The 15724-nt window shown below is 40.1% G+C and overlaps 1 protein-coding gene across 2 annotated transcripts in view; it reads left to right on the forward strand.

Moving 5' to 3' along the window:
* The window catches only part of LOC109040804 (Myocardin-related transcription factor), a 158972-nt gene that overhangs the window by 16462 nt on the left and 126786 nt on the right, over positions 1 to 15724 (forward strand). The window contains exon 1 of one of the 2 annotated variants that reach the window (XM_019056875.2): positions 7957 to 8851. The exons of the other annotated variant lie outside the window; for it this stretch is intronic. Within the exon in view, the coding sequence (XP_018912420.2) occupies positions 8791 to 8851 (61 nt within the window). The 5' untranslated portion in view covers positions 7957 to 8790. Of the gene's footprint in view, positions 1 to 7956; positions 8852 to 15724 lie in introns of those variants that run through there. 2 annotated transcript variants of the gene reach the window in all.

Raw genomic sequence — 15724 nt, forward strand, 5'->3', positions numbered from 1 at the left:
TCCTATTTTTCTGCTAAACCTGAATTTCTTCTCTTTTTTTATGTATCCAATTTTTTTCAATCCTGTTCGTTACTTTCTTTTAACCCTCTCTCTCTTAGAAAACTCCCCTGTTTTTTTTTTTTTTAACATGCGGTGCGAATAGTCAAAGTCGTCAAGGCACTGCTCTGATATAAAAGTATATGTATTTCCCTACTGGTACTAATAACCTCTCGCTCTTCTACTTCATCGTTTTTTGCAGTCTTTTCTTCTTTTTCTCTTTCCTCTCCTCTTTTTCTTTCGTATTTATGCTCCCTCTCTTTTATTTCTTTTTTTCTTCCACCACTTTTCCTCTTCTTCCTCCTGCAGACACTTTTTATTAACTTATAAAATTTAATAATCCTTCCGGCTGAAACATCGGCGGGAGAGAGAAGGCCAAAGCCCCAGACACGCTACGTCACGTATTTGAGTGAGAGAGGTCATTGCTCCTGGCTAACTCGACGATTTGCTGTGTTAGTGTGCTTCGCTGCCACTCTAAAACCACGCAAAAAGATCATTGGCGAAATCAGGGGAGGCCGGGTCCCCCAGAAATTAGTTGACCCCTTTCAGAGGGAGTAAACCGGTTTTTCTGGGATAAGAGCGTGATATTTCTGTCTTCATGCGGGAGCAGACAACCTCTTTATCAGGCATCTTATGAAGAAAGGTTTAAGTTGAAATAGATAAACCAATATTCCAACTTGTAAAGTGAGAAGTCTTTAAAAAGTCAGAGAAAACCTGAAATAGTTAAAGCATTGTGCCTAACCCTGTAATGTCAGGGAAAAGTCCAGAAATGTTAATGCAGAAGCCAGAAAATTTTTCCTCCAGCTATATCATTGCATTTTTTCAATTTCTGAAGGATCTGTATTTAAAGTTTTACTTTAAAAAAAATTTTATGGGATAGCATGTCTCGAGAACATTACTAACTCTGGAAAGTCAGGGAAAAGACTGGAAATTTCAATGGAGAACCCAGAACATTTTTCCTCCAGCTAAATCATTGCATTTTTTCAATCTCTGAAAGATCTGTACTTAAAATTTTACGTAAAAACAATTTTATGGGTAAGAATGTCTCGAGAACATTGAACCACCACATAATTTATGCTCAAAATCCGTGTTAAGTCAGTGAAACTTATTTAATAACTTATATTTCGAAATCAGAGGAAGCCATGGAGCTTACGTCACTTTCACACACTTTCTTGCGTCACTTTTGTCGCAGAAATTCCTGTATCCCCTCTGAAGAGACTTGACTTGACTCGTTATTTCGAGTTGCAGACCAATGCGTTGTCCTTTTAGTAGCTCGAAGAAGCTAAACGCTAATAGATTTCGCATCAAACAAGTTCTCATTTGTTTACCTCACGTTTGCAAGCGACTGCGCTATACCGCCGTCCAATAGTGATCAACTGATCAAGGATCGATCCAAGGAGACGATGCCGCGCCTTGCGCAGATGCGTGCTACCACTATTCTAGCTCGTAGGAAACGATGTTGCCTATCCTTTCAAATGAAGGCTAATCATTCGGCTGCTTGCCGGAGACCGCTGCGCTGTGTCGTCGCGTCGGGTTGGCGGACAGAGTGGATTTCGGAGTGGGTTTTAGACATTTCTGATTTATTCAATAGGATTTTAGTGCGATTGAACGAGAAAAAATTCGACTTATTTGGCTATGTAAGAGAAAGGCTTGTACAAGCGGGATCGTTATTCCTGCGAAAAATAGTTTTCCGTAACCCGCCGTACATGACTCAGTTGACCACAGGAGATTACCCGGGCTCGAAGTCATGTTAGTGAAGAAAGCCTTTCCCCTCATTGATATCGCACCTTCTCCGACCGTATCTCTCACATCTTCGTTTCCCCTCACTGCAGCATGCATCAAATTGCGATTATCCGGAATATACGATCACACGTCATATCTGATCGAATCCGTCGCCCACTTTTACTGATACGGAAGACAAGACTTGTTTCACTGGGTCAACAGTCGGTTAGTTTAATTTCATTTCGAAGAGGACAGAAGATCCATCGCTCTTGGCGCCCTGGCCCTGCTGATATCTAGGCGCCAGTGTAAGGCGCCATGCAAGCAGGGGAGGGGGGGCAACCAGCCTTTGTGTTTGAGCTAATTGAAAATTACTTCGATTTTTTGTTTCTTTATAATATTACTTTCTTTTTAAAAAGTCAAAATATTCAAAACTTGTGTAACACAAGTCGTTTGTTATAGATCACTTCCTTTTATCAGGTATTGTCTTGATTATGATACGAAATTAAAAAAATATTATGTTTCAATCGTGTTTAATCTTCATAGTATTTTCTTTCCTTTTATTTAATACTCGTCCCCCCCCCCAAAAAAAAAGAAATATTTGATATAAGGGCATAACTTGATAAGATAAAGAAACTGTAAATAATGCTTCAGTCGTTTGTGGATGAAATATTTTGCTCTTACGAAAGCTTTCGTGAATAGTACTAAATAATGCTATTGAAGATTTTTATTAAATTTAAATTAAATGTATTTTCTGTCTCAAGCAATGAGTTCCTTCCAATAATGTGATCAATTCAAAGAATAAATCAATCAGGAGGAAGAAAACTCCTAAATAAAGATGTAAGTTTTATACCTTTGAAATTAAAATAATTTATATCATCAGTAGAGGAGTAGAAATGAAACAGCATTGAAAAAAAATCATAGGTCAACAGAAATGTAGAAACAAAGTATAACAAAAATACATCAATACCAACAAAATAAAAAAGTTGAAGCCCAAAGCCTTTCAAAGCTGTAATCTGGCTCCATATGAGATTTCTATATTTCGTTTGACCTAATCGTAAAACAATTTAATAAAAATAAATACAATCTTCTACGCTATATTTGACACGCCTGTCCTTGAAGACGTATTGAAGAAATCTAAATCCTCAATATTAGTTAACTTTGGTAGAAAGCATCTCGCCAATTGTTAGGAACCAGGAGGAAATAATGAGAAAGCTAGAAAAAATTATTTTTTTCAGGGTCAACGGTGGGCCAAACGCCAAATATTCAACAATAAAATCGAGATGTTGTAAAACCAAGTAATACTGAGAATGTTGAGAGGAGGGTGGCATATCTCTTGCCGAAAGAGTTAAGATGACCTTGATGAGCATTTGAAGCACCCAAAAGGAAGGAACTTCATAGGGGTTGGTACCCTATAGCTTATTTGACTCAAATATCTGACACGATTAACTGACAGTTTAAAAAAATAATGAAGATTTGGCAATTAAAAACAATACAACTATTCTCGCAAGATGGATTGCACATGAAAAATGTAAGACGCAATGGCGTGAGTCGTGAACTCGCAGTGCCCCGCTCTAGTTTAAGCAACATTACAAATAAGACAAACGGAAACAAACACAACATGAAAATAGAGGGAGGGAAAGGATGCACGTTAACGACGGCGCAGAGATACAACTATTCGTGCTTGAAGGACGTCCGTGCTGCGTCTGGAAAATTGAAGGCGTGATGACGCGAAGCGTGAGTTCTCAATGCTGTGCTATATGCTGCCAATGGGGTGTCGCTCAGATTCGGGAGAAAAGTTAAAAAAGAGGCCCGAACACATCTCTCCTACCTTCGGCTGTGTTATTCACATAGTGCTTGCAGCACCATTACGAATGAAACAAACGGAAACAAACACAATATGGAAGTGGAGGGAGGGAAAGGGTGCGCGTTTACGACGGCGCAGAGATACAACTATTCGTGCTTGATGGACGTCCGTGCTGCGTCTGAAAAATCGAGGGCGCGATGACGCGAAGCGTGAGTTCTCAATGCTGTGCCATATGCTGCCAATGAGGTGTCGCTCAGATTCGGAAGGGAAGTTTAAAAAGTGGCCCGAACACATCTCTCCTACCTTCGGCTGTGTTATATTCACGTAGTGCCTGAAGCACTATTACGAACAGAGACAAGAGACCCTCCACTGGCCTCCTAGCGACAGGGGGAAGCTTTTACTTTCGGGGTTTCAACAATTCCTTATGGACAATTACTAGGGAGCAACAGTCATCACCCTAGTTTCGGCTGTTGACTTACCTACATGGTCGATGATGAGCTTCGGAGGACGTCATGAGCCAAACAAGTTTCCGAAACGTCGGCCATTTTCGGCTTGTTTACAAAACATAACAGCCAACACGTTGTTGAACATCAACCATGTAGGTAAGTCAACAGTTGAGTGCTGAAGTCCCAAAAGTAAAAGCTTCCACAATGGCCAAGATACTAGTGGACGGTCTCTTGTCTCTGATTACGAATGAGACAAACGGAAACAAACACAATATGGACGTGGAGGGAGGGAAAAGGTGCGCGTTCACAACGGCGCAGAGATACAACTATTCGTACTTGATGGACGTCCGTGCTGCATCTGAAAAATTGAAGGCGCGATGACGCGAAGCGTGAGTGCTCAATGCTCTGCTGTATGCTGCCAATGAGGTGTCGCTCAGATTCGGGAGAAAAGTTAAAAAAGAGGCCCGAACACATCTTCCTTGTCGTCGGCTGTGTTGATACTCGTTATTTCTTACTTTTTCAGGTTCTTGTCTGATTATTTTTTAGGATGGATTTTTAGACCCACGTCTTAAGCTCGTGTAAACCGCAGCCCTGACGCGGTTCTCATGGAAATAATGGTGCTTGGATGCTTCTAAAGGCTTTAATTTTTTACGTTTTCTTAAATTTTAGAAGTCTGTCGGTCACTTCAATACGTTCAATTTTACAATTTTTACTCAGTGCGATTAATAAACTTTGAACCTGAAAATAGCGTAAACTTGTGCTGCTTTGCCAAACTTGACTGAACCCCTCTGCAAGAAAGGAATGCTCGTAGGAAACTCAAATCGTGGTAATTGTTACACAAGTTTTGTCAGTCAAGCAGGAGTGAATTTCAGGCTTTGGCAGTAAGCTCAGTGCTAGTTTTGATCAAAATAAGCAACGAATTCATGTAGTAGAAGACCCTATCCAAATTTTTCAGGTTTTTCAATGAAAGTTCAGCATAGAATACTAGGGTATGAAGCTAGTCACATTGAAATTATGAGCATAGAGGCATGAGCTATTACTGTTTCTACTTAAGAGGTCTAATTTCACCATTCCAATTTTTCTCCCAAGTTTTCGGTAATTTAAGAAGAATAATACAATTTCTCTTTCATTGCTTGTTTTCAAACATACTCATAAAAAAACACTTAAATGATAATGATCTGCTTGAGAATTTCACCAAAAGTTTGAATAAAAAAAGAAACCACAGTATTATCCAGAATAAATATCCCATGCTATCCTGAGAGTCCACCTCTACGTAAAGACAAACTCTCCTTGCAAAGATAGGGAGCAAATACATTGACAAGGGCTGCCACTTTACTTGGGGACTCTAAAAGCACGAGCAGCAACGAAAGCACGGCAACCCTTAGGGTTGCCGTGCTTTCAGTTACCCTGCTAATATATTTGCTCCCTATCTTTGCATGGAGAGTTTGTCTTTACGTAGACGTGAACTCTCAGGATCATTACAGCCTCAACTTTGAGACCGTTTTTGGAGCTTGGGAGTTGATTTCAGAGAAAATCAGTGGGACCATCGTGTTTCTCGCGGACTTTTACATAAGAATCAGTAGTCAAATCGCAAATTTCTCACACATGCAACACCTCCATTAATCCATCTCCATGTTTGGCGTTAACATTTAGCGTCAAATCTTTGTCACTAACTAAACTATAAAAAAAAAAGACGGTTAAAATGCCAAAAATATCGGAAAAATAACGATCTGTAGGTGCTGTGCGGGCCGCGTTAAATTTTTTTTCCCAAATCCTTTCGGCGTTTTTTTAGCACATGGAACCATTTTAAGACCGTGCAACATTTGATTTGATTTAAACAAGTAAGTCTCACCCTTGGGGGAGGGGGGGGGTGGTGGACAGATTTGACCGTTCTACCATATAGTATTCTTGTAGTTTAGACACTAAAGCATTAAGAAGCGCCCATATTAGCTCAGTAAGTTACATATTTTAGGAATAGTAGACACTTAAAAGTCACTGATCATAGAAAAACACCGGTCTCCAAAAATGAAAAAAATCTGAACACGGTGGACTTTATGGTAGACTAGATAGTTGACAAGCTTCTATGTAATTTGTATTGCTGAGTTCAAAATTGACCTTGGTTTTTTTGCGTTGACCCATTATCTTCCCACAAAATGGGGTTTCTAAAAAAAAATGGAGTTTTTTGTGGGGAAATTCAATTTTGATTCAATTTTTTTGGGAAAACGGTGCATAATATTTAAAATCAAGGCCATTTTCGGATTCAGCAGCTAAAGTTACTTCAAATCAGACTTTAATGGCACCCATCCTTCATTGTAATATTTATTTAAAAAATAAAATAGGAGCGAAAATTTTGAGTTACAGCTAAAAAAAAATCTAGTCATATGCTATTAATATTTGATAGCTTGGCCTTGGCTGTAGATAACCTACTGCGGGCGCTTAAGCATGAACCCAACTTTTATTTTCAAGGGATCCATTTCTCATCCAATATGTCCACGTTGTGGCTCACTACACCCCTCAACACCGTTACAGTCAGTGGCGCGACGTGCTTTATGATTATCGATTGACCTCCCATATAAATGTATGGAAAAAGATCGATAGACAGGGTGTTTACACCTCAATAATCGATTCTTTACCATGGCTTCAAATGGAGAAATATCGATAATCGATTAATCACGCCTCGCCACCGAAGAATGGGGAAAAGATATGGAATCGGAGGGAAGCCTCGAAGGCATACAGCTATCACCGACTGGCCTGACCGTGGAGACAACGATGAAAGTAGGGGAAAGAGGAAAAGAGCAAGAAAATAAACGTGGGATTCCCAATCGCTGATAACTGATAAGTCGTGAATGTAGAGTCGGTGCGAGAGCTATTATTCTGTGGCCACTATAGCGGTGCACTAAAGTGTATGGCGGGTTACGGAAAACTATTTTTCGCAGGAATAACGATCTCGCTTGTATGTAAGAGAACCATTTGACCCTTTACTCTGGAATTTTAATAAATGTCTGCTCTGACATTTTAAACGTGCGGCATTACTATCGTTATTTGTCTCACGAGAGATTGATTTTTATTGAGCCAAATTCAGCTCTTGGTGCCTCATTGCTATCAATACTTTAAAGCCGAACACACTACCTTTCAAAAATGTTAACTACCCCTAAATTATATGTATCTTTCACTAGCCAGTAATTCCTTGTTTTATGCTGTAGGTTTTACGCGAATCTTTTTTGAAAATTAGAGAGCAAAATTATTTTTTTAATCTTAAATTTGAATGTGTTTCTTGCAGAGACACAATACTCGTTTTAATAATCTTGGCATAATCGAGGTATTGATCATTCTGATAGCTGAGTAAAACAAGTCTCACAGCGTCACATAGAAAAATGTAAGCGTTATTAAAACCCATCCACTAGTCCCATGATAGAAGTTAAAACATATTTTCAGCCCATGAGGTCTCCTGCAGTATACCTATATTCAAATTTGTCCTCGCTGATATCCCAATTACTTTCTTTCGGGGGATCCTTCATCAGACAAGGATCTCATAACTTATGGAACGTCTTTCACGTTTGAAAGAAAATGTGTAGTTTTGGCAACAGCGATAATTTGCTACAATGTTAAACCGTCGTCGAAAGTTTAAATAGTTGCGGCATTTAGGGCCAAAAATATTCGTATGACATAACGCATCGAAACTTGCGAAAAAAGAATCTTGTTTGTCCTTTCATTTTCCCTCCGAATGGGGCGTTTTACGATCCTCCGTGAATACGAGCTCTAATCACATACTTTTAATTAACGGTCAAGAACAAGAACCAAAGCTCACACCCGAGTGAAGACGCTGTGTTTGTGTCGTATGTGCGTGTACACATAAACGTAGGTGTGTGTTAGTGTGTGTGTACGCGCGCGCGCACAAACATTTATAATAGAAAAATAAGGACATAAAGTTGATGATTCAGACGCCTCCCTCTTGTAGGCAAGCAGCCAAGGAATGCGTCTCGAGGTTGGCCGGAGTTTGCCGAGCAGTGCCGAGCGTAATTTTTTAGTCTACGATTTAGACGCCCCTTTGCGCGAAGGTTGGCTCATTATTTTCTTCTTTTTATTCTTCCCCTATTCATAAGTCGGTCGTTTGTGCTCCATGCCCGGCCCATCGCAGTTTTTCGCACGCACCAAAATCCGCCGGACACTCGCTTCTCGCCGAAAGTTGCGTTTGTTTATCGCGCGTCTGGTGAGCTCCCCGGTTCCCGGTTTCCATCCAACGTTTCAGCTGTGTGGATATGACTTCATCGTTCCGCTGAACTTCCAACCAGCCAGCGCCTAATTTTATCGCGTGTTTCCGGTCCCGCTACACGACCGCACCGCGCCGATCAACAGTTTTTCCCGATACAGCGTCTCCGCTCTTCGCGTCGTGTGTCCACGTCCACCTCAGTGATAAGAAAGTGCATAAACCCCTCGATATTTTTACATAGTTCCTACTCATCGCTTTTCAACGGGTCCAGTGAACAAGGATTTGAATGTCATTCGTCGTGTTTTTCGGGTGATTGTGTGGCGGAGCTCTCAGTGACTGAAACTGAGTTTTCGAAATGGCATTTACGGATACTGGAGTCGGAGCGTCGGAAGGTGCCACGGAGTGGAGGGTTGTGATATTAACGTGCTAACGTGCCGCGTGTGAGTGGAAGGATTACGAGTTGGGTAATGGTGTAAATGGGCAGAGTGGTGTGGGCTCCGTCTTTTCCCAGGGAATGAGGAAAGTGCCGGGAGCAGGAGACAGCTGGTTATGGGAGAGCCTAGTACCCCAGCATGCCGGTCGGCACCTCTGAGTTCCTTCGCGCAAAGCGCCTTCGCTGCAAACAGTGTGAAGGTAAGCCCGCATCAACCATCAAATATCGAGAAATTCGTCGGAAATTAGTGGAACTGCTCCATGGCCGTGCTGAGGAAACACGCCGCATGAACTTTCGAGAGTGGAAACATTTTCTCCGGTGGAATGTTTATTTTTGAGGAGAGTTTTGAATATTTTATCTCAAAATTTTCAGATAGTTTAGACGAACACTGGAAAAAAAAACACATTGGATCTAGAGTCCAGACTCTTGAAAACATTGACAAGAAAAAATACTCTTGATTCAATCGGATTTTTGCTTGAATCAAAACAAAATCCGCGTAAATTAAGAGGCTTTGGTTCTTGATTTAAGCTAGATTCTAATTAAATCAAGAGTAATTTTTCTTGTCGATGTTTTTAAGAGTCTGGACTCTAGATCCAATGTGTTTTTTTCCCAGTGTGGGGCATTTGCAGGTGTCTGAAATTTGATAAATTCCGTGTTTGAATGGACGCTACCGAGTGAGCTAAACACGAGGATACCCTTTGGTTCATCAATTGAACAATTATTGGAGGAAATATGACGAAATTATCCAATCTGCTAAAATACATGCGTTTAATTGGGAAATGCCGCCAGATGACGTCACTAGGCGGCGCATTTTTTCACTTTTAAATCTATTTTTATACTATTTCCCATAGCCAAAATTTTTTTTTAAAAAAATAATGTAAAATCAGCTCTGTAGGCACTTTCAGACGAAGCAATAACAATTTGCGTGCAAATTCTCCATTGCGAAAAACATTTTCTGAAAAATTGCGCGGAAAATACTCTTAAGTTTTTCTGAAAATTCGCATTTAACGAAAGGAAATTTGGCAACTGACGAAGGTTCATACGGCGTTTTTCCCAGCAGGGCAGTATACCTCATGTGATTAGAGTGCACTGTTAATCATTTTGGAATGAAATTCTGTGCCGGCGTCCATGTACGGTCTACAGAAAAAGGAACCTTAGTCCACAAAAACTAAGAATGTATAGTTATTGATATCAGAGCCTAGGTGGGTATTCTGCAGACCTTTTGGCAAGAAACACACAAAAAATTTCGAACGAAATCAGAGTTTTAGTTGTGCCAATTTTCTAGTCCAAAAACACGTGATTTCAAGAAAATGTCATCTAAAATTCTAGTCTGTCTTGTCCATATCACAATGTTGTCGTCTAATTCAACGAACGCCCTCTATCTGCACAAAAATTGCTGAACATCTCATCATTGACTCTCTAGGACCTTTGTAGAGTTATTTCAAGTACCACACAAGTGGTAATTCTGCGCTTCCAGTTAGGGCCCCTCCCCTTCCGTCCCCACCATGTACCAGCTTGAGGCAACTGTTGTTTGAGACCAGCAAACTCGGGTCGCCTAGCCGGGAATCGAATTCGGGACCTCCTGATTATAGAGCCAGCGCTACAACCACTACACCATAGGCGGCCAACAAGCACTCTGAGCACTCTGAATCCAAGGTTTCAACCCAACTTAACAAAAATGGACCAATGGACATGATTTTCCTGATCCAAGATTCACGCAAAACGTTTTGAAAGAGCCGAAAATATACTAAATTAATTTATTAAAGAGAAATGAGCGCGCTCTCAATCAAAATCAGCCAACGCAGACCTTTCCTGCGAAAACCTAAGTCAACATAGATCAAATCGACTTTTTAAAACATATTTGCGCTTGGTAAATGACTGGTTCAACCTAACGTAACAAACCCCCCTTCTTTCTTACAAGGCGCATCACAAGGTAATTTTCTCCAACTGGAAGAAATCATTTTCTCGTAAAGCGAACAAAAATTAGTTTAGTGCCCCAAGTAGACGTCAGTTTTTTGGTAAATGTTATTTTTAAAATATTGAACACAAAACATGCTAATTTTTCGCTTATGAGGTGATTCCTGACATTGTTGATGAATCTATCGTGTCTGGACAAGAAATTTTCATGAAGACTTAATACCTCAGCCTTTTATTCCTTACCTCGTCTAGCAGTCTATCGAACCCACGTGAATTTGTGACAAAACTGGCTTCAGGTCTAATGTTTGAATTGAATGCGTATCAATTTCAATTTCTCGTATAATAAATTTAATCTCAAAACCACAGTTTATAGAATCGTGAGTGTAGTTTAAAAAATAGTGTATTTCCTTCGGAAAATATATACTAAAATCGAATATTCTGGCGCTGTCATTCTTACACCGACCAGTAGTCCATTCTAGTCCATTGGGTATCGAAAGTATAAACCGTGTAGCCTGTTTGCAATCAGGTGAATTATCTTCATTTATATATGGAACCAAGATCAGAAACCGGAAAATAATGATTTCAGTTGCGTTCTGTGAATTTATCTAAGCTCATTCCACACGAAAGAAAACCTAAGATTTCATTGTTTTTAAAGAATAAAATTATTACGAGTTTATACTGCACAAAAATAATCGCAAGATGATTTGTTCGTGAACAAAAATCAAATTCAGGGTAGAATATTTAATCATGAATCTCTTCAATCTTTTTCAATGTGTTTCTGAGATGTTTTGAAAAAACATTTGCAGCGCTTGTTTCAGGACACATTAATTTGAAAATGAAGCCGCAAAATTTGTGCAGACCTTTAAATTATGTGCTTTCTTTAAATTGGGATGTACTTCTTATTATGTTAGGATTGTTAGGCTCTTTTTTGGTAGGATTGTTAGGCTCTTTTTTGGTTAGGTTAGGCTCAATATTTTTGTCTATTATGTTAGGATTGTTAGGCTCTTTTTTTGGTTAGGTTAGCTCAATATTTTTTCCAACTTACCGAGGGTTTGTTGAACTTCAAGGAATGTTAATTTGCACTTAAAACTTGGTCCATTCGCTCCCATTTTCCTCTCTCGGTATGACTTGTTTAGCCGACCGAAAGAGTAAACTGTGCATTAAAGTGTTTGAACACTCCACCGAAAATGAAGTGCATTAAATAATAACAGTGTTTCCCTTGTTTACTTCATAAACAACGAGGGAAAGTGCTCTAATTAAAAATTAGGTCTCTCTGGTCGTCTTCCTATCATGGCTAATCACCGTCCAGTTATTATAGAAACCCATAAAAAATAGTGCAAGATCTCGTAAAAGTATGGTCGTAAAATATCGCACCAAGTGCAAGACTTTTTCAAGCTCATTTACATTTTTCTTCCCTCCTCCTTTTTTTTGACGTCTTGCCCTGTTGTATGTCTAGCCCTGCGACTTTAGCGTTTCTAATTGGTCGAAAACGCCGTGCTTTACGATCAGTGGCGCGTCTGGAAAGTTGTCAACTTTGTTTTCTATCCATAAAAATGTATACGGAACAATCGATTCTAGGTAGAGCTGGCGGCTGCCGGATCGATTTTTATCGGGGATTTAAATGGAGGGAAAATAGTGTTGCCAACTTGAAATAAATGCCCGTGTTATCTACCAATCAGGAGCAGTTTAATGACGCGACTCTTTCCTGTGAAGAGTGGAATGGAACAAAATGGAACTTGATAGAAAAGACGCGTAATGAAGAGAGATTCGGCCGACATTGCAGTAATCAGTCGGTCTTTTCATCTTAATTGTGATTGAATTTTTTGATGCTGCAAATTATGCTCGTTGTAATCTCTGAAATCGAAAGTAAAACGTAAGGTAAAAGCATACGAGGCGCATTTAACGTATCGTTTTGCAGTCCTCTCTTTGAAATTGAGTATTAGGGTATGTGAAACATGGAGGTGGCTTTTTCCGCAACCTTGAGATGAGATTCACGAAATCTGATTTCAAGCTGAGAATTGCCAACAAATGATCCATGCCAGTGCAGGGTGTCTACCAGTCCGTAAAGTCCGGAAAGTCCGGAAAAAGTACGCATTTTCTAAGGTCGGTCCGTAAGTACCTTAAAAGTACGTAAATCTCGCGGAGGGTCCGTAATTTTTCACATTTTGGGCTGCGCGTTCAGTTCGATCGCCTTATAGTTATGCAACCCTCTTTGCGTTGGCCTTCAGGCGTATTAGTACAATGTCAGCCTGTAAGAACGCGGTTGTTGTAGAGGAGCGGAACAAGGCATTTCCCTCGATTTGACGGAAACAGCCAAAAAGGCCACGGGAATAGCCGAAGTAAAGCGCGCGGCAGTGTCAAAATCGAAGAATTGCGATACGTGGCGAAAAGGTACTTAAAAAGTACTTAATTTTTCTCCAAAGCGAGGTACTTAAATTTTTCCTTAAGTACCTAAAAAGTACTTCAAAAGTACTTATTTTATTTTTGTGGACCTCAGGAGACACCCTAATGCCACTGAGCTTTCAAGTTGAGTTTCAACGAAAGTTAGATCTAGGGCTGATGTCCACCTAAAATCTATGTAATGTTATCCTATGATCCAGCCCGAGAAAGTTTTTCCCGGCTACGCGAAAGTCCTTGAATTTGGTATATCCCGGTTCTTTTGGACATGTGAGCATGTGTAAAATATTTTTTTCTTTTATTTTCTTTCAACGCGGAATCTCCTGAAATGTTGAATGTAGTGAAGAAGAATGCTTGAATCGTACAGAGGAGTGACTAATCAATATTCGAGGCATCTCTCGGTGTTAAAAAAAAAAAAAAAAAAAATTCCGTACGTCCGTAAAATTCTTTGAAATTTTTCCGAAATTTCTCAAAGCTACGTGACTTATCTGAAGTTTTCTATTTTGTTTTTCAAATGCTGTCAGAAACCGTGTCAAGGGTGATTTTTGGTGGGATGGAGAGAAAGTTTGTAAAGAGGGCCAGTGGCATGGCGTGTTTTGCGATATTGATTGATCTGTCATTGAAACCTATGGAAAAGGATGTGTAAACAAGGCTTTCGAAACTAGTACCTTAATAATCGATTCTTTATCATAGCTTCAAATAGAGAAATGTCGATAATCGACCATTCACGCCTCGCCACTGAAGATGATCCCAGTTCCCATCGGATGCTCGGAGGTAAATTGGCAATACGCAGTTAGGCCTGTGAATGTTAACGATTACCTCATTGTAACAGAATTTTTTAGGCTCAGTGTCATGCATTTTTAAGCCGCCGCTCTTGCGTTCCGATAGTAATCTAACGTCGTAAGTTGAGGCATCGTAAATGAGACCGTTTGTTGTACACGGTGAGTGATGGCTTGTTTTGATTACGCTTCCGGACTCCAGGGACTATTTACGACGCGATTTGTTTTGTACGTCCAGAGAAATGCGCCTCCAACGGGTTTATGACTTAATGAACCCCTGACTTTGTTTACCATTTCTCCCCCCGATCACGGCCCTAGTTTTCTCTGCTTTTCTAGGTCACGGTTTGCTGTATTCGCAGTGCGAGGAGCTATATTCTAGATTCAGTCGGGTGCAGTATGTTTTCTTGCTGGAATTCCTCACACGAACAACCTTTCGATCAGTCGAACGTAGCACTCAGGGGTCGTTCAAGTATTGTGTATGGCATTTTGACTGACTTTTTGACCCCCTCTTTCCTTGTAAGGCACCCATAAGGTAAACGTTTCCCTCCACCCCTTTTGAATTCTGTAAGACCCCTGAGCCTGACCCCTAAATTTTCAGAGAATACTCGAGAAAACCTAAAAATAGCTGGAAAAATCATTTTTATTGGAAAATGTTATTCCGTCCCTTTTAAATTTCGTAAGACTAGCTTGACCCCCAAATTTTCAGAATTTTTTTTTTTGAAAAACTGAAAAAAACAGCTGGCAAAATTATTTTTATTGGAAAATTTCATTTTTTCAAAGTGCGGGAATTTTACGCACGACTAGTATTTACCCAAGTCTAGTGTTATTTGCTCCAAAATTTTTCTGCCAAACTTCATTTTTCTCTTTAAAAAGCACAGCTCAATTCATAAGGTCTGCCTCTGTCTATGGAAGAGCCAGTGATGATCATGAGGTTGGGAGTCTGAGGAGGCACTTCTCTTAGTCGAGTTTAATTGAGGGGCCTTGAGAACAAGGCGTATAAGCGCAGTTTTTGTTTTTCCGAGCAATACGTGTTTGAAGTTTCGAAATTACGTGCATCCTTATCGCGGGAAGCAAGTTCAAACTGACTTTTTGATGCTTAAAAATCGGAATTAGGGAGCGAATTTTTCACATAATATCCATTAAGACTAGTTTTACTTGAAACCATTAATATCTCAATTTTTTCAAAAACTGCACTAATGCGCCCTGTCCTCTAAGTCCTTCAATTTTTCTTTTGGAATCCCTTATTTCTCTTTCTACGTTACCGATTACGATCATTAACTTTTCCATAGAGTCGATCGCATATGATGGATTTGGAAAAAATACGTCCATTTTCAAATTAACCACCTACAGCCGTAAATAGTCGTTCCGTTGCCAACAAGAGCAGCGACGCGTAAAAAGAGGTGGAAGAAAAATCAAGAGAAGAAACCTCGAAGCGAAACGGAAGAAAGGAAAACTTACCGCGAAGTTAGAGAAGAACAGATATAGTCCGCTGGACGAGAGAGAAAGGGAGAGAGATAGAGAACGACTCAAGGGAGAAATACGGCGCATAGCTAATGCTACTGATGATAATTATAAAAAAGACGTCCTTTTATGATGGGAGCGTAAGTATGGTCTAGAACAATAATACTTTGAAGTAACCAAACAGTCACCTCACCTTACTCTGTACGCTTTGTCTCGCGTTCTATTTACGACAAGTAGGTCAAACCCTGTCCCCTTCCTCCTGTCGGAGAACTTCATCACTCATTTAGTCTCTCAGTTATAAAAGCCCCCTCTCCTCTCCTAACCTCCCCCTTCCGGGACGGAGACCTGTCCATCTAAGCTCTCTATAAAGGTTTGCGAGAATAACAACACTAAAATTCTTTTGGTGCTCGTCTGAGATCGACATCGACGTCTCTCGCATGATGGTACCCTCTGGAGGTCCGGTGATGATCTCCATGTAGACCCCACGTTTCAATACTGAGGGGTTCGAGGGATCTTTTT

Source organism: Bemisia tabaci, chromosome 5, assembly GCF_918797505.1.
Source record: "Bemisia tabaci chromosome 5, PGI_BMITA_v3".
NCBI lineage: Eukaryota > Metazoa > Arthropoda > Insecta > Hemiptera > Aleyrodidae > Bemisia > Bemisia tabaci.